A 25,032-nucleotide genomic window follows, 5' to 3' on the forward strand; every position below is an offset into this window, starting at 1 on the left:
AGACCCCCCGTCTCATAGCACACCCAGGGAGAGTGGCTCCCCCAGTGGGGTCCCCAGGTCTGAAAGAGGACCATACCCTCTTACTCAGGCGACAAAAGTCACACCTTATCCTACACAATCAAAATTTACTCATCTAATCATTCCTCAAAACTACACATTCTCAACTCATCTCGAGACATCTTTAGCATTGTAATTCAAACCACTACATAAAGCCTAAATCAGACCTGGAGATCCCTGACAGGAAAAGATTACATTATAGGCTGTTAAAAAAAAAAAAAAAGAATTAGAGCCAAAAAAAATTCCAAGACCATTGAGCAAATAATTCATATCCAAGGCGCGCCAACAAAGCTGGAGACGCCAAACATTGTTTGTTTTTATGTGTGTGCAATTGTGTACAAAAATGCTTTTGATGTTGTTGTTGAGTCTACTCCTGCAAATCGGAAATTTCATGTCATTTCAATTACTCGATATCAAAGTGGTAATCATGCTAGGGCCTAGGCCTTACTGAAATTTTGAGACGGGACATAGAACAGTTTTCCTATAAAATCAATCCAATAATCACTGGCATGTATACAAGCTAAACATGATGGGTATTATCATTACGCATTCTGGTGATGGCTGCATTATGTTACTAATTTTACAAATCCGTGAGAAAGACTTCCATGGGCCATTTGCATCTCATTTTAATTGCTTTTATGTTCCTCACTGATCAAGTCATTAAATGAAATGAAAGTGAGCCTGAAACTATGTTAACTTAACTTTAACATTTTCTATGCCAATGAGTCAAAAGTGCACAAATTCCACTCACAAACCTATATAGCAAGGAAAATAATATTAAATGGTTAGTCAAATACCGGTTAGTGATTGGCTAAACGCAGTCACGTGATGGCGGTACACTAGTCGTTATGTTCGCCCGTGGGCGAACATTCTTGTAATGTTCTCCCATGCATGGAAAAACATTTTCACGTAAAGATTTGATAATGACAGAAGGCTTAGGACCGCGCGCGCAGTGACTTTGGCTCTGCGCGAGCGAGCGATCGAGTGCGTTGTGCTCAAAGAACCTCTTTGGTTGTGCTGTGGTGGGTGGTTGACGTTGACGTATTTGACGTAGAAAGTATTTGACTAAACCCATATACTAGTAATATAACAGATGATGACTTTTGCTGTCGGGAACATGTACCAAACGTTCAACCCTCGGGGTTTGAAATGCTATTTCGGGAGGCTATGAAGTCCCTCGACTTCGTCTCGGGAATTGTAACCTCCCTCAATAGCATTTCAAACCCTTCTGGTGGAACATTCGGTATGTTTCCTCCCCCACCAGTCATCATCTATTAATGTGGCGTGAAGAGGGTTAATTTAAGCGACGACATAAGCGATGAAGTGACGTCACTGCACATATTGCGCAACTCCCAACAATGGAAACTGGTGATTTTATAAGAAGAATAACAGTGGAGCGCACAACCCTGAGCTGGGAAATGACATCATCTCAGCAAAATCGGGATGGAGCGTCAGCCTCACAGGAGCAGAACTGAATAATGAAATTCACCCTTAAAAAAACAAAAAAAACAAAAAAAAAAAAATAGCCGCCTGTAATCGATTAAAAGCAACCATGGAACAAATCCAATGGAAGAGTTTATAGGAATATTCTGTGCGGGCCGTTGAGGGCAGTGTGTGGGACAGCAGTAAAATAATCACACATACGTTCCTGTTATTTTTAACAGGCATAGGCCTAATGTTCATTTGCGATAAGCATTTATAAAGGCAAGAAAGCCAGGTACAACACTGACGTCGTAATGGAATGGAATTGTCGACAAGAGAGAGAGGAGAGACAGCCAATTTGATTTTTAAAAGGAATCAAGCTATCAGTGAGGTATTACAAGAAGCCCCCTTTTTAAAGAGCTTGAATCTGTGTTTTGTCACGACCAGGAAAACCACAGGTTTACCAGTGGGTAGAGTTGTATGATGAAGATCATGGACACACATGAATATGTAAAGTAACTGTAAACACTGTTTTGGTAGATGGTGACGTAATTCTTGAGCACCTCTCGCATAGAATGTTGAGATCCTTATATCCTGTTGCACATATCAATAACAATACGGTTTGATTATTTGAAACGATTAAAAACATGAGTATTAGTATTTGAGTTGTTCACATATATCATTAAAAGTCTTCTTAGTCTACAGCGTGAGTAAAAGCCCTATTCCGCAGAATATCGATCAAAAAACATTGAAATACAACGGAGGAGATGGAGGATAAGTTAAATGTGTAGTTGAGAAGCTTTTCTTGGGAAAATTCTTCAAGCCAGCCACTTGCTTTCCAATTATATAGCCAAAGTCTCTTTATAATTATACATGCTTTATAATAATACCCGGGATACGAAAGCCGTACGTTCTTCGTCGTTGCTTATAACAAGTAAAATCTAAAAGCATTTATTTGATCCTCTCTCCCTAAATGCTTTCAATTATATACTGTACTGACCTCGACATTAGAGATGACAGAATTAACCTTTCCTGTAAAAAAAAAATAAACAAAATAACAAGAACAGAAAAACTGCAGAAAATATAAGATTTAGTCAAGTGTCTATATTACGCAACTGTTAAAACTGGTTTCACTTCAATCTCTGAACAGTGGAGACTGTCTTGTCAGAGAGTGATCGACATGGCAATGAGTTTGATAGCAAGTTAGTGATGAGTCACCCATTCTGCGTGTGTTGAGTGGAAGTGAGCTATTACTACTAAACATGATGATTATCTCTTTACCGAGTGTTTTACAACCTTTTACAACCAACGGATGTCATCAAGAAATATCCGTGTAATGATAAATAGTTGGCCTATGTGTAGCCAAGAGACCTCAAGCTGAGGAAGATTTCATAAGTAGCTGGCTATGAGTACGATGTCTTGCATAGGACAGCTTCGTAAGTTGAGGAGATGCGAGGGACCAAGGACAAACTAAGGAGGGGAAATGTTGGTTATACAATAATACATGTAATATAATATGGCACAGTGAAACTACTAAGATGGTGAAATTTTTGTTTGTTTAGGAAGAGGATGTGAAGACTACTCATTTCATGCTTTTGTGGATTTTCAGTGCATGAGGGGAAAACGTAAAACCTATGAGAATGTGTCGACAGACAGCATGAATGATACAAGAGAACAAATATTTATTATCATAAGTTAGTCTGCTGCCGAATCGATCAGCGAAATCTATCCAAAAAACCCTTTCGGCATGTTTCTTTGTATGCGAGGTTTTATCCTCTAACATCACAATCTGCGATATTATTTTATTATGACCCGTCACTGTGTCGATACAAGCAATGAAAATCTTACTGCAAGAAGATGTTCACACAATAATGTGAGGCAATCTTTTTGAAGCTTCGTCTGTGTGGCTATAGAGCCTCTCGTTCATTCTGTTTTGACCTGCTCGATATGGATCAATAATAACCATAGGCTGCTATTCATGAGATGAGCTTATTCATTTTTGTTACTTTAAAAAACTAGATATGCCGTTACACGGTGATATTCCATGATGAGAACGAGACATTTAACACTCTGCCATGAAATAAACATAAAAATGGTGGGACTAAGTAACAATGTAACATAGGCCTGTAAAGCTATCTACGAGTATTTATGAGAAGACAATGTTGATGATGAGCATATACAAGTTTGTTGTTTCTATTCTATACTTAAGATGAAGCTGAAAAGTCATAATTTTTAACAGCTCAGATATTGCGTTATGACCAAGTCGTGTTGCTTTGATACCAGCTGATAATATCACAGGGAGACGAATTGTATATGACGAAGTGATATCGACAAACGAGGAATGTTCGCGTGCGTTTTAATTTCGCGAATTTCGCGGGAGCCAATATTCCCGAAATTAAAATGCACTTGAAAGCTCTTGTCTACACTTTACGCATTGAACGTTTAGAGGCAACTCGCGAAAATTTCATGCCGCGAAAAAGGCCGTTGGCTCCAATTCGAAAAAAAAAAAAAAAAAAATCCTGCCGCGAAAATATCGTGTTTTCCAGTGTGAATACAGAAAGAGATTGAAAGAGATAGAGACAGTGGGGAGGTATGGGAGAGAAGAAAGAGCGGTAAACTTGAGAAGATGATAATCTGAGAATAAAACTTTATTTCCGTGTGTTGCAGTATTGATTAGTATTGATTAGATGGAGAGAGAAAAAGAAGAAGATACCTTTATGCCTAATTCCAGAAAATGATATGTGCTGGTGCTTCTGAAACTCACTCGTTTTGTCATTTGTTTGTGGCGTTTGTGGGTTATTTTTTTCTTTTTTGTCCTTTGAGATTTTGATATTACGGTAAAAGAAAGTTTGTCACACAAGGCGCAGCTGGTTTGCAGTACTATGTAGTACTTAGCATCACCAGTACATATAAAAGACGCTTCGGAGTATTATGATCTACTGGTACTGGTAGGCGAGTTCTGTCCACTTTTTACCAACGACACTGAACTGAGAACACTCCAAAAGGCTCGCACTTGCTACCGCATGCAGCGGATACAGCAATAATGCCCACAGCTATCGTGACAACCAACGCACTGAGAGACCAGTTCTCTCCGAGCTTCCTACCCAGCACGGTCCGCTTGATCAGCGACCTTCTCGACAAACCATTCAAGGTAGAGTTCGTGGTAGTTTTTGTTATGTGTTATGTGAATCGTTTTCTTTCTTTTTTTTTATTGATATGTGAATCGTTTTTCGTGTGGTTTAAATAAGGAGAAAATAACAGTATCTGCAGGAAAGCTTATAGCATGCATGATGGGAACAACGGCTTTAATGCCTTCCTTTTATCATGTTTATAGGGACTCAGGACCAATGAGTATGACATTCGTGAAATGCTGGTCGCTTTCGTTGAGCCACTACATGCAAGTAGATTGCTCAGTCTATTCTTTGATTTGAAGTTATTTAATCCGATTACTTTCATACTCTTTTGACAATTATCCATGAACAGGAAACATTGTGATGATAGGCTAAACCTATCACAGCCAGCTATTTGAATTACCACATGAGTCTGTGGGGCCTGTATTCATAGTAATTTACCACATCTAGACAGTGCGTGTGGTATTTTGTGTGGTACCAACACGTACCACAAAGAATTACCGTAGGACATACCGATCGCATCAGGTTATGGAGGGTATTATACATCATACCACATGGATACCACAGCCACTACCGTGAGCCTGTGGTATTCATATAGGTAGCATTTCCCACTGAGTCCGTGTTGTTGCATATTAGCGTGCATGGTACATGACTCGATTGTGTGGTAACATCCGATACCGCAGGATACATTGCATTTATTTTATACCACATAGATACCACAGCCAGCTATCATCACATTACCGCATGAGTGTGGTACATACCAAACAGTCGGACCTACTTGTGGTAACATATATTAGTGTGTGGTACCAACACATACCACAGGGAATATCACAATACTTTTTTTTTGTTAGTTTACATTGTGAATTACTGTGAGACCTTAGAGGCATAATTTACCATTTACAGATGAAAGAAAAGTCAGCTTTAGTGCTTCAAAATAGTTCTAAAATGTGAGTTAGGGATAGAAATAACCAATGTAAAAATTTGAATCATGACATATATATATATATATACAAAATATATTACATGAATACATGTACTGCATGCAATAACGGATTGTCTCATTTTCCTCACGCTTCTTTGAGCAGCCTATATTACATGTAGCCGCAATATGATTATATACCAGACTCCGTGCAATTCATTTAGTCGCAAGTCAATTTCAGCAATCTAGTACTTAACATTTATGGTGAAATTTGATCCGAGTATAACAGAAGCGGATCTAGAGGGGGGGGGGGGGTTGGGGGTTGCAATTTTTTTTTATCTTATCTTTTTTTTTAAACTTGTAATTCTATTTTTTTCTATTTATGGCAATGACCTCTATACCCAAAATAGTGGTGTTTTAGATGCAAGAAAACGCCATTTTCACACATAGATTTTCAAAAATTCTCCCTACTGTGGGAGGGGGGACACCCCCTCCCACACCCTCCCCCCCCCCCCCTCGCTCGGGCTCGGTCGCTACGCTCCCTCGCATACCGCCCCCAACCCCCTCCTTTATAAAAAGCTAGATCCGCCCCTGTATAAGGATCTTTGAATAAAAAGGAAGAGTTTATTTCCAACAACCTGCATTTTATTTTGTTATGTCCATGTCAGATTTGATTAAGCAATATAAAATTACCATGTTTATTTCAAGTGCAAGACACAATGCAGGACGAAGGCGGAAGCTCAGATATAACAATCATAACTATTAAATCACTCTGCGGTAAAGGAAGAATCTTCTTATTTTAAATTACTATTGATTATCAATTTTGATCGCGTAGAATACCATGCATGTCGTGCATGAACGTCAACTTGCAAAAATAAAATGGCATGTTTATAAGACTTGAGTGTTCTCAAGTTAATTTATCGTATACGGCCAAGATTAAGCTAATAGAGAGCCGATTTGGCTTTGAATCCGAGTAAATAGATTATAGATATCTAACCTTTGTCAACTATACCTTGTATAATTTCGAGAAAAGAAAACCCTACCTGTTTGCCATTAAAGCATAAATTTGCTCTACATGCTAATAGTGTGACTCATGCACAGGGCCATGCATATATTATATCATGGCTGTGGAGAGAATGATGTTCCTCCAAACAATAAGACCATCAACAGGCACACAGCAAGTGAATATATTTCATTTGAAGCAGAGTTGTTCCCGCTTTCATAGCGCAAAACATCATTGTGGTGGGTATCCAGGGAGATGACATTGTGACAAACGTTTCTGCGTACTAGTATCCGTTTTACAGAGCGGCGTGACCGCGGAAATCTAAAACTGAGTGCAATGATTATATCTTTTGAAATTATGTTTGTTTCGGATTTTGTTTATTTTTTTCTGCATTAATTTGATTATAAAGTATTTAGTCTGTCAGTTTTGTTTTTATTTCGACGTGAATGCTACAGATCCTGTGGCGTAGGTCCTATCTAATATAAATGCGTGTATATGTGGTGATATACAATAATCATCCATGCGATTTGCACAGCACTGCCATCACATATACTGTTGACATTTTGGGGAAATGCAAACTTGAAGGATGAAGTCTAACATTGAGGAGGTGTCATCTTTGTCATTGTAATTGCATCTTATGTATTACAAACAGGGTGTAGCGGTTATCTTGCAAAACGATGTGGCAATGGACGTCTACCACGCGGGTGATCACGTGGTTTGGATTCGGGTGATCGGCGTTGGCGACTTTGCGGACGACAAAAAGAACGACGAGTATGTCTCGAAGATCACACAGCACGTGTCGGAAGATACGGGCATACCCTGCGATTTGTGAGTTGGGGCAATAGTTTGCACGTTATTACTCAGACATGCCTAACAACTATAGATTACACAAGGCTTTTACGCTTACACACTTACATTACGCAGAGCACATTTGCGATGAATTAATACAAAGAAACCATAACCTATATTGTGACAAAAAGCATTGAAGTATTTTCATGGATCTGTTGTCCATCTTGGGTAGATACCAGCATTTACATAAACGGAGAAACAAACCAGATACAATGTCAGGTACGTTCACTTTAATGGCTAATTTTTGACAGTGAGCTATAGTTTCACAATGTAACCATTCATAGTTCTTACAAGTGAAAATTATGAAATGTTTATAATTTACATAAACTGTATACTTTCGTTAGTAGCTGAGCTTTGTGTGTGGCGGATTCGGACTCCCACGACTCACAGTATTACTTAATTTCCTATACACAAGCAAGCAACCAGAGTAATTATGCTCTCGCATTAGACTGAATTATATCACACGATTAACATATAATACGTTGTACATGCAACGTTGATCTACTTCACTTGCTTTTTTTACAGTGTACAAAGAAATAGAAAGAAATCGTGACCTATTACGGCAAAAAGCATTCATATATTTCCATGGATCTATCTTTTCTATCTTAGGTAACTACCAGCATAAATGGGATAGCAGGATTAACGATTTTCTCGTTGCATGAATTCTCATTTTGTTCATTCTTTCCTTTATCCAGAATTTCTGTCTCTCTACAAGATATATCTCCGGCGCAAGTCGGTTTCGTCGGTGGTGAGTTGGCCCTTGACCGGATACGGCGCAGGAAAGCAGCTTCTCTGGTCACAGCGACTGGTCAAGGCGCTTCCACAGTATCTTAGTTCGCCTTGGGAAAGACAAGAGATCCGTCATAAGACCGTTTTTTTTTTTTGTTTTTTTTTTTTTTTTATGACGACGTTTCGCTCGTTGCAAAGAAAACGGGCTAGTGTTTTGTTAGTAATAGTACAGTATTAGTTGTAAGTTCTGTTTTATACAATACAGTCTTATGTAGTTACATATAGACGTGCTTGTTCTTTTCGTTTTCTACTACACCCGTTCTTTCTCTTTATTTTACTCTTTCCCAGCGCTTAGCAATTACTAGTATGATGTTAATAGGGCTTTAAATGTCGTATATAATTATTATTATTATTATTACTATTAGTAGTAGTAGTAGTAGTAGTAGTAGTAGTAGTAGTAGTAGTAGTTGTTGTTGTTGTTGTTGTAGTAGTAATAGTAGTATCATTATTAGTTGAACACGTCTTAAGTGCTCGTTTCAAGGTTCAAACATTGTCATGGCGCTCAATGAAAGTATTCAGTATGACCAGATTAATCTCTTTCGTGACAGGCATGTAGGCGTCTATGTACGTAGACAAGTTCTTCAGCCTGTGTTCGGATGATGTATTAACCGACTGCCAGCTTGCTCAACAAGACATGTGAATTCTTAGCGCACCAAATTTTAGGATATCCTTATCACTGTTTTTATTTCAAATGACACATATTGAAATCAGTGATGTTATCATTGCTCGCATGTTAGCACTGTCTTCGGCAAAGTTTGGCAAATGTAGTTCTAGCAGCGCTATTATGCCGCCCTATCACTCCCAAAGTCTTTTACTTGATTTTCTATAAGCGTTTCTTTTATTTATCTATCGAACGCGTGAACCACAGTGACTGAAAAAAAAAATCCAGACCTTTTTATTTCATTTCATTCGATTTTATTTCAAAATAGAGTCATGGTATTGATTCAATCGAATGCGGACATAATATATACAGCAAAATTTGACCTTCAAAATGATTTCTATTCAGATGACCTGTCATCTATACAACAATCTAGAAAGTTATTAGATTTCGCTTAATGAACGCGATCCCTTTATTCACTGCATTTTGATAGTAATGATGGTGGTGATAATGGTGGCTACTTGCAAAACACACAGGTCCTTCTTTTAACGCTCATGGTGCTTTCAGGAGTACTCATACATGGCATGATACACAAGAACAGAGAAGCAAATAAACATCATTTAGGCACACAAGTTATACATACATCCAAAGCATGGATAAGTTAAGGTTGAACAAGTTAGTGTTAAAGTATTTTGCGGAAATGTTGGGAAGAGTTTTGGGAAAATCGTTACAAAGATTTGGACCTATAACAAAACATTCTCGATTACGTTATGAGTCTTCGAAATATGGTACATGAAATATCCTTGCATCGGTTGCATGAGGAACGTACATTTCGAATTGACTGGTTTGTACAATGTGATAGATTTATTCATATGATCAGTGGAAGTTGAATAGTTTAGATTGCAATGTGTGAGGAAAAGGATTTCGAAGGGGATTTTGTCTACTCGGTGCTTTGTGAAGACACTTCAGAACTCGTGATGTATTATGGTCAGATCTTTAAATGAGTGTTAAAAGAAGACTTGCTGAATTCTGAAGTCGCTGTGTTTGAGATATTTGGAAGTTGAATTGCAGTGAATTAGCAAACTATACGCGAGAAAAAATGGAGTATGGAGTATCATAAACGAATAACTTCTTGCCTATTCTTACTTGTTACACCTCAGAAACTGTCAGAATGGTGATCTTCAGTAAGGCCAAACCATGGATTATAATCATATAGTAAGTTCATCAACAGCAATTGACTTCACTACCAGCACATTGCAGGTGACATGATTCAAATCTATACTGAAAGTAGTTTTAGATAACAATGATTATTGATGTCCTCAAAATATTCATTTTTCATAGTATGACAAGGCGTGTGTATGGATCAGAGACTATTGACTGAAATGCTGATAGTATATGTCACTTATTGATACTGAAATAAAAGTATACAACTTATATGATATTGTTTCTATATTTCTCGATTGTTGTGCAACTATTTTACACATTTTTAGTTGATGTCGTCACTATTGGAAATACACCATTCCAGTGGGGATGGGAGAAAGCAGCTATAGGATCCTAAAGCGTCTATCAGTGCCTTGCTTACATCGGAGTTCATAAACACGCAGCGAAATTTGGTAGAGATGATACGACGACGAATACTAGTATCGTATAATAAAGATGTAAACGCATGTTTTACATTATCTATTCATAAGCTTCATTTGTGGAACGGTTCAAAGGATAAGTTTAAAGGATATCTTAAATCAAAACATAAGCTTATTAATTCACAGCTGTATACATATACTGACGTCACTACAATGTCTACTGTGTAATGATCTATGGCGTCTTCTTTCCATTTATTTCATTCAGTCGGCTGGGCTTTGCGCTTCGTGCAACACCAACTCCGGCAACTCGGTCTCCAGATGGCCCTAATACGAGACACAAACATACAAGCGAAAACACACAAAATACTACACATTCAGAAAAAAACTAGCTCGTCTTAAACTTTTTCCTGTGGGGAGTTGGGTGACAAACCAGGGAAATTACTAGGTATCAACGTTTAATCTTGTTATTAGTGTCACATGGTTGAATAAGCTCTTAACGCATAAAAATATATTCCGTAACAATTACCTTGAGAATTTGTTTAAAGTTGTATTGGTGTCACAATTTGAAAAATTCCTTAACCCATCTACGGTAACATTTACCTTGAGCCTGGCAATACCACAAGCTTCTTTCCGAACACCGCCATGTACGTAATATTAGAGTGACCGACAGTGGGACATTTACCAGACAAAATTATATTTTGACTACACAAAGCAGGTCGAGTTGAAACCATATTGACTCGACTGCTAAAAAAAAGAAAGAAAAAAAAAAGAATATATATATATATATATATATACATATATATAAATCTAGCAAAGTTCATCGGAGGGTGAACTGTATACCCAAGTTTTCTTTTTTTAACACCTAAATTGAGAGATATGAGCCCTTATTACAATATAAAACCTCTTAATTAAATTGTATGATCATTGTCAGTTTCTGATGAATGAGGTATAAGATAAAACATGAATGGATATGACCTTAATTGTATAAACAGGTAGGCCTATACGCACATCATAATTATTACCATGTGTATAGTGTGAGGGTTTGTGTGTGTGTGTGTGTATGTATGAGTGTGTGTGTGTGTGTGTGTGTGTGTTTGTAAGGGCATGCGACTATTCGTGTTTTATACAAGTTTGGAAATAAAAATGCAGATTAAAACGTTTTAACTTTCATTTTCTACATTTTTAATGAAAAAAAAAAAGACAGATGCACAGTACATGCACACATACACAGCATACGTATCCCAAATCATGTGATATAGGTATGAAGATCATGAAATATAGTATTTTGTACGGAAACACAGAAATGTATACGTATGAAATTTGTTTGATACGTAACTATGATGGACACAGATACACACATTGGCCTACATATCTATCACAGAGAGTGCATAATCTATGTTGGTGGTTAAATGCATATCATAATTACAATGAATAAATCAATTACCTTGATAGCTCCTCCAACGTTCGACAGATCAAGTAGAAAGGTGTCATGTCCATAGATGGAGTTGATCTCGTAAAAAGCTACGGCATCATTACCTGAAATACACAACGCATGAGTGAAGCATTAAGTTGCAAAAGAGCAGATTACGCGAGGATTTATCAGCACCGCATTTGTGTTTCTTTTACGTATGTGGGTGTGTTTGTGTTGTGAGGTCATCTTGTAGCATAAGAAAATCCAAACTTGAAATCAACAAAAGGAATTAATCTCCTCAGTTTTAACTCATGATGAAATGAAAAGCAAGGAAGTATTCAGGACCATTGGTACAGTATTGGTGGAGAAGAGAATTGGGCTTTTAACTTTTTGCGAGATACAAACTTATAAAATAGTACAGAACATACCATTTTAAGAGGAATTCGAAGTTTATCTAATGAAAATCGGGTTTGGAATGACTGAAACATCAAAAAAAAAAATAAGGTAAAACAAAGCGATTGTAATAAAATGTGGGTCCCACATCTTATTAGAATCGCTCTGTTTTGGATATCTCAGCCATTTCAAAACCAATTTTCGTCCAACGTTGAATTCCTTATGGAATTACATGCTCTTTCATATTTCATAAGAGGTTTCTCACTATCTCACCAAAAAATGTAAGAAACTTGAAATTAGGTCTCAGCCAAAACTATACGATTAACTAATTAGTCAGCTGACTTGAAACCCCAAATAAACTTAACACAGGACTGTTCTCAACTTGTCGTTTTATACAAGATGCAGTTATCACCGAAGTTATTGGGTGACGTTATTTTCTGAAGTTGATAATCGCAAGAGGAATGAATGAATTCGAACACAAACCCGACTTGAAAACCTGAGAACTTTCAGGACCTACCGTTCCTACACTGGAACCATCACAAAACGCTGAGAAAAGTAATGGGGTTTCAAATATCAAATTGGATTTTTCCTTTCATTCCATTTTATTTATTGTTTTTTGACGAACTTTTTCGTAAACGCAAATTTAAAAAAAAATAGCAACAACAAACAAAAAACTACTCGTTCAAGATATGAAAGTAAAGGTACGTTTTACATCGTGATATCATAATATCATCACAGCAGGCCTTTCAAAATCCATGATGGGTTTCCATATTTTGACACAAAAAGCAGAGCTTGAAAGCGTGACAGAATCCTGAAAGAAACCTGTAATCTGTGATTAATTTGAAATTTTTGGTCTTCGTGGACACAAAGAGGTATTCAAGTAACGACCCTGGTGCTGTCTAATTTGCGCTTTATACGCTTCTTTGGTGCTTGTCCTATAGTCCACGGTCTAAAATGTAATCCTTATATAAATTGTTTTACCAAGGTGGTATATACTATACGGGTCATTATGGCTCTTTGGCGTGACTGGAGTTCACCACATACTCACCGGAGGCTTTGAGGAGGTCCACCAACTCCCTTTGCTGCCCGGTAGGGAAGAGGATATCGGAGTTGATACCCAACACCAGGACAGGGCATCGAACCCTAGACATGCCATCTCGCAAGGAGCTGAACCCTTCCCCCATGTCAAACATGTCAATAGCCTATAAGTTTGTATACATAGCAAATGGTAGGGGAAAAGGAACAAGTTAAACACAAAATATCTACAGTAAAATATCTCAAATAAACTCGAGTCATTAACTTGCCATACAGGATATGATACGCGAAGATCTAGCTCGCCATTTCCTCTTTGCGGTCGTGTTTGTTTGTTTGTCTGTCTGTCTGTCTGTTAACTTGTTTTGTTTCTGCATTTTCCAGAAGAAAAATAACAAACATGAACACGAATAAAACGACGAAATGAAAAAAAAAATCGTGCGGAAAAAAAAATCATAAAGCAATAATTTTTTGAACTATAGTGAGTTATAAAGTCATAGGACGACTTATAGGTACTTCATGCAATATCACAATTCGTCGCTTCTTAACATCGGAGAACAAAATTTGGAAGGGGAGGGGGAATACAGCAGACCGCCATTCATAATTACAGCTTGACTGTGATTGAGGTCTCGAACGTATGAAAATAATATTAACAGATGTTAAGGATGATGAAAAAAAAAAAGAAGAAGAAGAATAGTTTGTCTGTAAGAGAGCGTATCATTAACTTGCTGTGACGGTTTGTGTGTAAGTCTTTGGGTAAGTCGGTGAGTGTATTTTATTATTATGTGCTTTGTGCAAAGACTGGTGTATCTGTGTATCACAAGTATAGTATGGCACATCCGAGCAGAGAATGTCCTGATAGACGTATACGTTTGGTAAGAATCCTTTTCCGAAGTAGACCAGTGCGTGTAATTTGTAAATGCTGCAAACCAACATCTGTAATTACTGCAAGTGTCTCCACCAATGTGTCTTTGGAGGTATGCCTCTCAAAACAGGACCAGTTCCTCTCTATGTGTCTAAATCCTCTTAACATACCTCAAGCAAGAAATATCTGGTTATCTCCTTGGCACATTAATGACTAATACTTCAATTTAAATCTCAAATTACATCTCAATGAAAAAACAAAGAAAAAAAGAACGCAGTCAAGTCCTATATTTGTGTGAGGACCGTCAGGCACTTTTGCTATTGCAAGGAAAACAAATGCGTCATTACTGGTTATGGTACGGATGGCATTCTTCTATTATAGACCCTGAATTTGTTCATGCAACCTCATCCAATGTTCTCGTCGTGTACAACTAGAGAGTATTACCCAGTCTCACTTTTGTAATGTAGAGCAACGAGTTTGGGTCGTATTTGTTGCAGAAGGCCTCCCCTTGGTGCATGATGTAGGCTTCTATCTCAAAGGATGGACAGAGTGAGGGTGGTTCATCCTCATCGATAAGCTTTATCCCGAAACGCTCTTTCCACTCCGGGCCACTCCGGTAGGTCATGGTAGCTATCTCCCTGTTAAAGAAAAAGGATTTCGAAGTATAGAATATTGTAGGGCCTACCATTGGATGCAAGTGTCTACCTTGCAGATCAAGGAGATGGAAAGAGATTCTTTCTACTTCCCTCAGATGATGTAATCCTTAGACATACAAGGTAAATAATTATGTTTGAATTCTGTGATTTCAATCTCTCTGTAATAATCATGATATCATCACGTAGCGAATGATGCATCATATACCAATATCATACCAATCAAACATAAGGTCTAAACGTAATGATGACATCTAATTGACATCAAAGATCAAGAAAGAAAGTAAGAATGAATAATATTATAGAGTATGATTGTGTAATTATGTTTGATTGTAACAGAAAGAAAGGTAAAATTTACCGTGCCAATTTCATGCCCATCATGGGAAAGGAAACGCCATAGTAGTGGCCGCCTTTCCAGTTTGGATCGACCATAATGGCTTGCCTCAGGAGGTAATTGGGAGCAATACAGCTTGGCTGAGATTGGGCACACGCCGAAATGGATATCACCCTATAAATCAGAGTTACCATTGGAAAGTGGAAGGAAGATTAATGGGAGGGAGAAATTAGACACAAAGACTTTGAATATACGAACATGAGAGTGAAAGAAGTTAATCATTGATGTTTCTAGCTTCTTTGGATTCCATTCTTCCATCTTTTATACCTTTGGATAAAAACCATATATTCAAACCATCCAGTGTGTCTTATTGTTATCTATACATAACAGCAGAGGCTGATGAAATAGTGTGTGAACCCTGGCAGACACACGAACCACACTATAATCTGGACTGTTCTATATTTATTCTAGTTCTGACATGCATGTACATTAAATTATAACGAATCATGATAATCCCTGTCATAGAATAGATTAGTGAAAATCACCACACTTTCACTGACAGGTAAACTCAATGGCCCATGAGTCATACAGCCCACGAGTCATACAGCCTGATCTCGACAGTAAGCAAACAAGACCCACGAGTCCGAAGTATGCCAATACGGCAAATTAGTCCGCCACGATAGGCAAACAAGGCCAGTGAGTTGGACACTACTCAAAAAATGGTCCACGAGACCGTGTCAGACTCATGGGACTTGTTTACGTAGTGTCGGACTCGTTGGCCTTGATTGCGTTACAAGACTAGTGTCGGACTCATGGGTCCGACATAGTTTGCAGGCACAAACCCTTGTTGGTCGTAAAGGAGTCTGCGCCAAGACTACTACACGCACCACTTTGGCACTGTTCCATAGGCCCTGTGTTGAAGCTTCTCACGAGGCTGCGGTGTAGTGGTACGTGTATTAGTCTTGGCGCATGCAGACTCCTATACGACCAACAAGGGTTTGTGCCTGCAAACTAGGTCCGACACTAGACAAAAAAGCCCACCCATGGGCATTATTTGCTCAGCGTCGAGCTCGCGGGCTGTTTGATTCGTGGGCTGTATGACTCGTGAGTGTCGAAGTCGTGACGTGCCCCCCGTTTACACACTCTATCCGTGAAACACTAATAATCGATCTCAATATAGTAAAATGAGTTATAAATGGGTATTTTGTTTTTAAATATCACTTCACGTATAGCAATGCTCTGTTTTGTCCAATAACACCATGTAGAACAGTCTCTGAACAGGATTTCCTGCTACGGACTGTAAAGTAAACTATAGGCATGATCCTGCAGTGCATCGACGGCAAAATCATAGGAAAAAATGATAAGCAAACGGTTTAACAGCGCGTACAATTTGTTTTGAAGTACATAAAATACTTACCTTCCCACTCTGTCGGGGTAGAGGGCAGCAGACAAGATGGAGCACATTCCACCCAGGGATGATCCTACAGAAGCATGGAGCTGGAAAGGTAAGACACACATAGTCAGATGATACGAGATTCTCTTTTAGGCTGCTTTAGTAATATCAAGGCAATGTGAATCACCAGAAGGTACTGTACAGTAATCATGGTAATCTTCCTTGCGTGCCAAAAGATCTTATCGGGAATCTAGTATTTCATCAAGAAATTAGCGTTCCGGAAAAAATTCGATCTATGGCTGGCATGAACACAAAATCAACCACTGTCTTGCTCATCGGACGAGTTTCGTGACAAGCTTCATTTGTCAGCAATTTCTTTGCAGGGATATGCAGAGAACTGCCTAAACTTGACACTTCTTCTTGTCCCACGTTTCTCCCTGCAAGAAAGCCACTTCCAGATATCACTCGGCTTAAAATCCCTCACCATCTCTCCCATTATGTTGTATTCTTTTTGTTTTGTTTTTATTTGTCAACATTCCCTCTGTGCCTACAAAATCCGTATGCAGTTTAAAGCTTAGTAAAAACTTCATAGCTTTTTCCCTTCGTAAGTTCTCTTCTGTTTCCCCTTTCGTCTACGTGTTGTCTTCCTTTCTTCCTTTTGTCTGTGTTTTATATTTCTTAGTTCTGTGAATGAATGTTTCAAACTACATCATTTCCACTCTTTATGATTCATGAAGTATAATATGTTTGTGTATACATATAAGTTCAATTCATAACGCATCACATATTCATAGATTGTATTAAGTCTTCTGCAATGCTAATTTTTCATTAAAGCTTTTAGTAAGAACCATAATTCTGAAATTGCATATAGATGATGATTATGGGGATGGTGACAGATAACAGGACACCTTGCAAGGAAGTTTTGTTTCGCAATCAAGTTGACTTTGTAAAGTTTCATGGAAATGCCAACTACGCAGAACATTGAAGTCGTATAAACAACACTAAAAGCATGAAAGTTCTATACTTTTTTTATGCGACAAAGTAATAGCATCGAATAGTATATAACATTGCATGCAAACTAAAAGAAGAGAACGCCCTGTTAATGAACAACCGTTGTCAGGGAAGATGTTATTGCATGCGGAATTAAAGGCTTGTTAACTTCTGGGGTTTTAGTTAACAGAGTTCTTTGATTTTACAAGACAAAATACACTATTACTTGATATTTTCATGTATTGTTCATGATTGTAATATCAATCATTTGTCACGAGAAGAAGATAGAGTATAGGATATGTCTAAAACGATCAATGTTTTAACTGTAAAATATATTATGTAATATACTTTCATGAAAGTGTGATATAAATGATAAAAACCTCAGAAGATTTAAAGGGAAGGTAAACCCAAAGAGCAATGTGGATTGAGTGAAAGCAGCAACATTAGTAGAACACATCAGTGAAAGTTTGAGAAAAATCGGACAATCGATGCAAAAGTTATGAATTTTTAAAGTTTTGGTGTTGGAACCGCTGGGTGAGGAGACTACTAGAGGATATGACGTATGAGTGGACAACAATACAAAGAAAATATAAAGGATATTCAGCAAAAATTCACTTTTCTAGAATTATGAAAGAGCAGTGGACCAACCGCTTTCAGAAAGCAGGGGGAATAATTGCTACCCTTAACATATGCCAATATCAAGCTGATGGAATTTGTAATTTTCATGAAAAATGGATTTTTGTAGTATTTTCTTTATATTTTCTTGATATTGTAGTCCACTCATACGTCATAACCTCTAGTAGTCTCCTCATCCCGCGGTTCCAACACCAAAACTTTAAAAATTCATAACTTTTGCATCGATTGTCCGATTTTCTTCAAACTTTCACTGATGTGTTCTACTAATGTTGCTGCTTTCACTCAATCCACATTGTTCTTGGGGTTTATCTTCCCTTTAATTGGGGACTGTCCATTTGTTCACGCCGACCTCCTTTAACCTCCCCCCCCCCCTCTCTCTCTCTCTCTCTCTCGTGTCTTTATTTTATTTAATTTTTAATTGCAGATATTTTGAAGAGATGACGCCATTTGTCACCACTGGGCAATTTTGACAAGTTACTTCCATCCCGTAACAGGGTACGCAGCATATGGGCTTATACCAATAAATAAATAAATAAATAAATAAATAAATAAATAAATAAATAAATAAATGCATAAATAAATAAATACATAAATAAATAAATAAATAAATAAATAAATAAATAAATAAATAAATAAATCTAAATATATAAATAAATAAATAATTAAATAAATAAATAAATAAATGCATAAATAAATACATAAATAGATTAAAAAAATGGTGGATGGCAATGGTCCGTCCAACTTTGTTCAGAACATATAAAGGTACCTTGTCTACTCCAAGATGGTCCAGTAATAGGAACTGGGCGTGGACCATGTCTTCCACCGACACCATTGGAAAGGTGGTCCCGTATGGCTTTCCAGTCAGTGGGTTATTAGATGATGGACCCCTATATATAAAACATATGATAAAAACGGCAAACAGTAATAGGATTATTCTTTTATATAGGCCTAGTTGTGTGGATTCATGCAATATTTTGGTTCACGCAGTACGATACCCACATCATTTGATATTGGCAAGAACATCCATGACAGCCTACAGACATTTTGATGTCCACTGCTTTGACTCCTTTATGTTCCACTGAATTTTGAGTGCATCTGTAGGCCTAATTGTAAGTTGTCATACCATGTTCGAACATCTAATACCGACATGTTTTATTTTCCTATTTCTTAGTTTCGTTCCACGGGGACAGACGGATTGAGGATGACTCTATCATTGTCTATTCTAATTTGAAAGTCCTTGCGTGGTGGTACACTGAGCAGCTATTGCGAATCCTCATAAAGCCTTGACCGAGTAATGTGTTTTGGATATTACGTGGAAAATGTTTGGTATTGCTCTTACGTGCTTCCGAAGCAACCGCCGATATGATTGCAGCATACGACAAAGGATTTGCTGGTGTCAATGGCCCGCCCCGGTCCAGTGAACTTCTCCCACCAACCCGGAGTGGGGTTAGTCTGTCAAAGGTGAGGATAGAAAAGGGGGATTTCAAAGACAGCATGAAAGAGTTGAAGGTACATAATAGCCGACAAGCAGGCATGTATTCATTGAAATAACTACGTACATCATGATATTTTTTTATACAGTGTTGACTACAAAAGTAAAACGTAATCCTTGGTGAAAGGGACTGGATAGGATAAATTCTCTCTACGGCAACTCGACCTTTCTTCTTCATTTTCCTATATACGCGAAAAATAATGTAAACAAAGTTCCTTTTATGCTTACCGAAGTTAAAGGAAATCAAAACCTAAAGAGAAATATGGATTGAGTGAAAGCAGCAACATTAGTAGAACACATCAGTGAAAGGTTGAGGAAAATCGGATAATCGATGCAAAAGTTATGAATTTTTAAAATTTTGGTGTTGGAACCGCGGGATGGAGGACACTACTAGAGGTTATGATGTCATGTGTGGACAACAGTATAAAGAAAATATAAAGGGAATTCCACAAAAATTCATTTTTCATGAAAATTACACATTCCATCAACTTGATACTGACATATGTTAAGGGTAGCAACAATCCCCCTGCTTTCTGAAAGCGGTTAGTCAAGTGCTCTTTTTGTGGGATTTTCTTGTTCTTTTTTTTATATTGTTATCCGCATAGGACATCATAACCTCTAGTTGTCTCCTCATCCAGTGATTACAACACCAAAACTTTAAAAATTCATAACTTTTGCATCGATTGTCCGATTTTCCTCTGATGTGTTCTACTAATGTTGCTGCTTTCACTCATTCCACATTCCTCTTTAAGTTTTGGTTTCCTTTAACTTCGGTAAGCATAAAAGGAACTTTGTTTACATTATTTTTCGCGTATGTAGGAGAATGAAGAAGAAAGGTCGAGTTGCCTCTCAATGCACATTTCTCTTTGGGTTTTGGTTTCCTTTAAGGAGATGAAATGCATACCTACTGATGAGTTCACCGTCACAATGCGACAAAATACTGTAAATATAAACCAGTAATGTGCATAAAGCTAGGACAGAAACAACAATGACAACACAACAAAGACAAAGTGCATTGACCTAACCTCATTGCTCCTGGCATGAGAGCTGTTCGTCAGTCCTGTAAAGACCAGGACCACATTGGTCCCGTCACTATTCAGCTCTCCCCAGGTTTCATAGGCCACGCTGAGCTCCGGCAGTACACCGCCATTGTACTTGAGTGCAAAGGGCTGTTCATAGTGGAAGGTCTGGTATCCCGAGACAGACTCAAGTTCTGTGTAACCTGGAAGAGGTCTGTTACATCGCAAGAAGTTTCGTTTATTTATTTAAGCACAACAACGAGATTCAGCCAAAAGCTGCTTTTCAACATTTCCGTGCAGAGCTGAAAAATTTAGAAATATACAATACAGTACCAAAAAAAAAAAAAAATGAAATAAAAAATTAATAATCAGGTACTACAAACAAAAAGACAAAATCGTGAGCATGGTGAGTAACAATACAGTAATTATACTGATATATATACATATACATATAACTAAGTCATACAATGAGAAAAACAGAACTGTTTTTGCAGAAATAAGTAAAACTTCAAAATGTCATAACTTTCTTATTTTTCACCCAATTTCAGTCAAATTATTACAATTAAACTCGTAAGATTTTACTCTTTGTTATCTGATTAACTTATATATGGACTGGATTTCCTCTTTAATGAGTCGTCACTCTCTTCTGTTTAGACACCATCTGGCACGTCGTATAGAGGATAAAAAAGACAAACTCTGAATAAAGGAACTGATTTTTGTCTCTCCCTCTCGTTCATTTTTCCAACTTTCTCTATCTCTCTCTCAGCCTGCCTGTCTGTCTTGTCTCCTGTCTGTCTGTCTATCTCTCTCCTTTTGTATTGTTGTCTTTAATTCAATTCAATCAATTCAATTCCATTCATTTATTTTCATCCTTTTTTTCCAACAAAACATGACACAAAATAAATCAGGAATTACATCATAAACACAAACATTCGCTTTTGCAAAAGATGAATAATACCTATAAACATAGGAATACATACGGGCAAAAATAAAAAGTTATGCTTCATTAAAAAAAGAAAAGAATTGAGAGGTCCACTAAAAAGCAAGCTTGTATTTTGTGAACCACTCAAAAAAAAATCCTTATGAATTATTTATTCACAAACACAAATATGATTTACGACAGGACGGAACAAAACAGGAGAACAACAACATGACACAACTTGCCAGAATAAATGGGAAAAATGAAAGGAAAGAAAAAAGAGAGAGAATGCCTACACGCTGAACAAAGGAAATGGAACAGGGGATGATATGAGGATGTGCTTCAGAGAGCTGGTGCTGCACGCAGCTGTGCACGATTATGATGGCTACTTCGATCATCGCGTAATAATGAATTGGTATTCAGTGATTGATTGATTGATTGGTAGATGGATGATGAACCCTGAGGTTGATGAGACCTTGCTAATGAAAAAAGCATACCAGAGAGGATTTAACAGAAATAATTTCAACTTGCGCTTAAAAGAATACAAAGATGGGGATTTTTTTTATTAATGAGTTCCCTAAATCTAGGACTGGTGTAAATGTATTCTGAGCCAATGAAGTTCTCAGCAGGGGTAAATGAAACTCATTAGATTGCCTAGTGGGATAACCATGAAAAGACTGGTTCCGTGGGAACCGCGAATTGAAAATACTGGGAAGTGCATTTGCATTGTAGTTAAACATAAACTGACCAAGTTGAAAAAAAAAAGTACAAATTTCTGACTTTCAAAATCTTATATTTAGTAAATAATGGCTCTGAATGGGAACGTGGCGGGACGCCAAATAATACGAAGAGCCTTTTTTATTTGTAATAACAGTAGTTTAGCTAGTAAAGTTTGATGGGCACTACACCATGCAATAGGAGTCCGTAATTAAGATAAGGTAAAATCAAAGAAAAATACGTCAACAAAAAGGACAATGGAATATGAAACTTGAGTCTATTAATAATACCAATGTTACGTGAAATTGTTGTACAATGTTAATAATAACTATGCGGCCTCCATGAAAGTTTATCGTCCACTGTGATACCAAGGAATTTTATATGAGATACTCGTTCTAACAGAGTGTCATCAAGAATGATATCTGTGCGTAAAGCTTCTATGGAATTGCTAAAAAGCATATACCTAGTTTTCTGGAGATTAAGTAATAATTTATTAGCTCTTATCCATTTTTTTTTTCAATTCGGAATTAACGATGCGTACTGTATCTTCTGATACAGTTTTTGATATTGTCTTTCCCGAATGGTCGCTTTCATTGAATGAAGTTCCTGTATAGGGAATACCAGTCAGTAGTGCAGTTTTGTTTTGTTTTGTTTTGTGTGTTTGTGTGTGTGTGTGTGTGTGTGTGTGTGTGTGTGTGTGTGTGTGTGTGACCCTGCCGTGAATGTAGATGTGTATCACAGAGCACCAACTTTAAAAGCACATTATACTGTCTTTTGAAGAGAAATAATTTTTCGTTTCCCATGAGATGGCGTTTCCCACGAGATGATAGCTCAGAGACAACTAATAGTCATCCGCTCATGTGGAATCAACCAGAAGCTTTTCAAAACTTTTTAATATTCATCTAGTTCCTTTAAGCTGATGGTGGGCAACGATATATTTGAATAGGTTAATCTAATGCGAAAAAATAATAAAGGCCACCTGCAATACAGCCTCACATCACAACAACTTTGATCAACACGTTCCATATTCCCTCTTGACGGAGAGGGGGAGGGGGAATGGAGGGAAGAAAACCGCATTGCAAAATTTATTCATTTCTGCCATGACAACACACGGGAGTTAATTCCATGTGAAATATATCAACATCTAATTTTATTTGGATTTTTCCAGTTTTTTTCCCTATAACATTACACACAATGCAGTTTCATGCAGTGCATAATGTGGAAAAGGCTTGAAAGTATACCTGTTATGCGCTCTTGCAGTATATCTATCATTGTTTATAATGAAGAGACTTCAGATATAGATGTATCTAAAATGTTTTTTTTAATTATTGGAGTTATCTGTTTTCTGATTTTCAACGACTTTGATTGGCAAGAGGCTAATTTCAGCACTGATAGATAACTAATGATTGGCTTCAAGAGACTTTGCATATGTCTCTATCTCTTTTAATTTTATCATACAAATAATGCAAAGGTGAGAGGGCGTTAAAGGCATTATTTACCATTTGTAGAACAAAACAAAAACCCAGCAGCATTAGTTTTAAAATAGTTCTAAAATGTGAGATAGGGAGAGAAACAACCACTGTAAAAATGTGAATCCGTATAATCGATGTTAAGTATTGTTAAATACACGAAATGTGAACAATTTTAATAATAAAAACGTTTCCAGACTAAATCGTTTACAGTTATGGTTTAATGAGAGAAATACTGACATCTCCTTATATTTTAGGCTTTATTGCAAAAAAAAAAATGGAAAAAAATATATATATAGCGGGATGTTTTGTGATACAACAGACCTACACATATGCATCAAATGTGATATCTGGAACACTTTTTAAATCACTGCTCCCAAAGGTAAACAGGACCTTTAATGGAGATGTAGCGCACTCGAGGAAAGTTCATTAGTGAACATGCACGAGGCGCGGCCGAGGATTTGGATATCCTGGGTAAAATCGATATTGGTCTGGTATTGCCAAGTAAAATAGGATCATTCTTTTATAAAGAATTTGGAATAGATTTAGCAAGTTTGAGTGAAGCAGAATATTTGACCTTTGCTGATGATGGACATAAGAATTCGTATGCCTTTTGTGCGTGATTGTGTTTATAGCTGTAACAAAATTGTGTTTAAATAATAATTTGCTTCAATGCCGTACAATTTTTCCTCAATGGACGCACTGAATCAGCTCATCAATTTTAATGGATACTCGATTGTTCATAATAACGACATGCCTCCACACGTGAAAATGTTCCACTCTCAACGTTCATACAAGACAGTCTTCAAACAGCACAGTGCTTCAGTTTGTCTGGGACGCTTAATATTCCTGCAGGCATTTGAGTTTTTGTATCTTTTTTCACAAGTCTTGATTACATACGTAGCAAAGAGTAAATAGACATGGCACTTTAGACACACCCCATTATAATATGTAAACATAACTTCATCGTACATTGGGTGAGAATGAAAACAAAAATCATGTAGACAGGTGGAACAAAGCTTAAAGCTTCTGTCCCATAACACGGAGCAAAAAGGACGAAAGAAAACTAAAAATCATCATTCCAAAATACTAGAAGTATTTCATGCCGCAACAAACTGACAAATAAATGGAGGGAAAAACAAAAAGCAGCAAATGACATCTTACAGAGGAAAGAAGTGATGCCTTACTAGTTCTACTCACGTTACATATACTGAAGGCAATGCTAAGAGAAGTAAGAATATAAGCCTTAAAGCAACCGTAAAAACTGAAATACAAAAAAGTGTATTTTTGTTAAATGTAAACATCACAATAGCAACAAAATACCTTTTTTTTTATAAATATCGTCGCGTTGAAAATGACGA

At 37.2% G+C, this 25,032-nt stretch overlaps 2 protein-coding genes across 2 annotated transcripts; one reads left to right on the top strand and one right to left on the bottom strand.

The window, feature by feature from the left end:
* Window positions 1–4,522: 4,522 nt before the first annotated feature.
* Window positions 4,523–8,246, top strand: LOC140241169 (macrophage migration inhibitory factor-like). Its single transcript, XM_072320930.1, has 3 exons — window positions 4,523–4,630; window positions 7,185–7,360; window positions 8,077–8,246. Exons 1-3 carry the CDS (start codon window positions 4,523–4,525, stop codon window positions 8,213–8,215), a joined length of 423 nt encoding a protein of 140 aa, XP_072177031.1. The 3' UTR covers window positions 8,216–8,246.
* Window positions 8,247–10,580: 2,334 nt separating this feature from the next.
* On the bottom strand, window positions 10,581–24,614 carry LOC140241170 (uncharacterized). The gene is given in 11 exon segments (XM_072320931.1): window positions 10,581–10,645; window positions 10,648–10,672; window positions 11,793–11,884; window positions 13,201–13,354; window positions 14,504–14,687; window positions 15,061–15,210; window positions 16,454–16,533; window positions 18,822–18,942; window positions 19,395–19,507; window positions 20,573–20,780; window positions 24,610–24,614. Coding segments are annotated over 11 exon segments (1,197 nt in total).
* Between the last annotated feature and the right edge of the window lie 418 nt (window positions 24,615–25,032).

This window comes from Diadema setosum, chromosome 17, assembly GCF_964275005.1.
Source record: "Diadema setosum chromosome 17, eeDiaSeto1, whole genome shotgun sequence".
Lineage (NCBI taxonomy): Eukaryota > Metazoa > Echinodermata > Echinoidea > Diadematoida > Diadematidae > Diadema > Diadema setosum.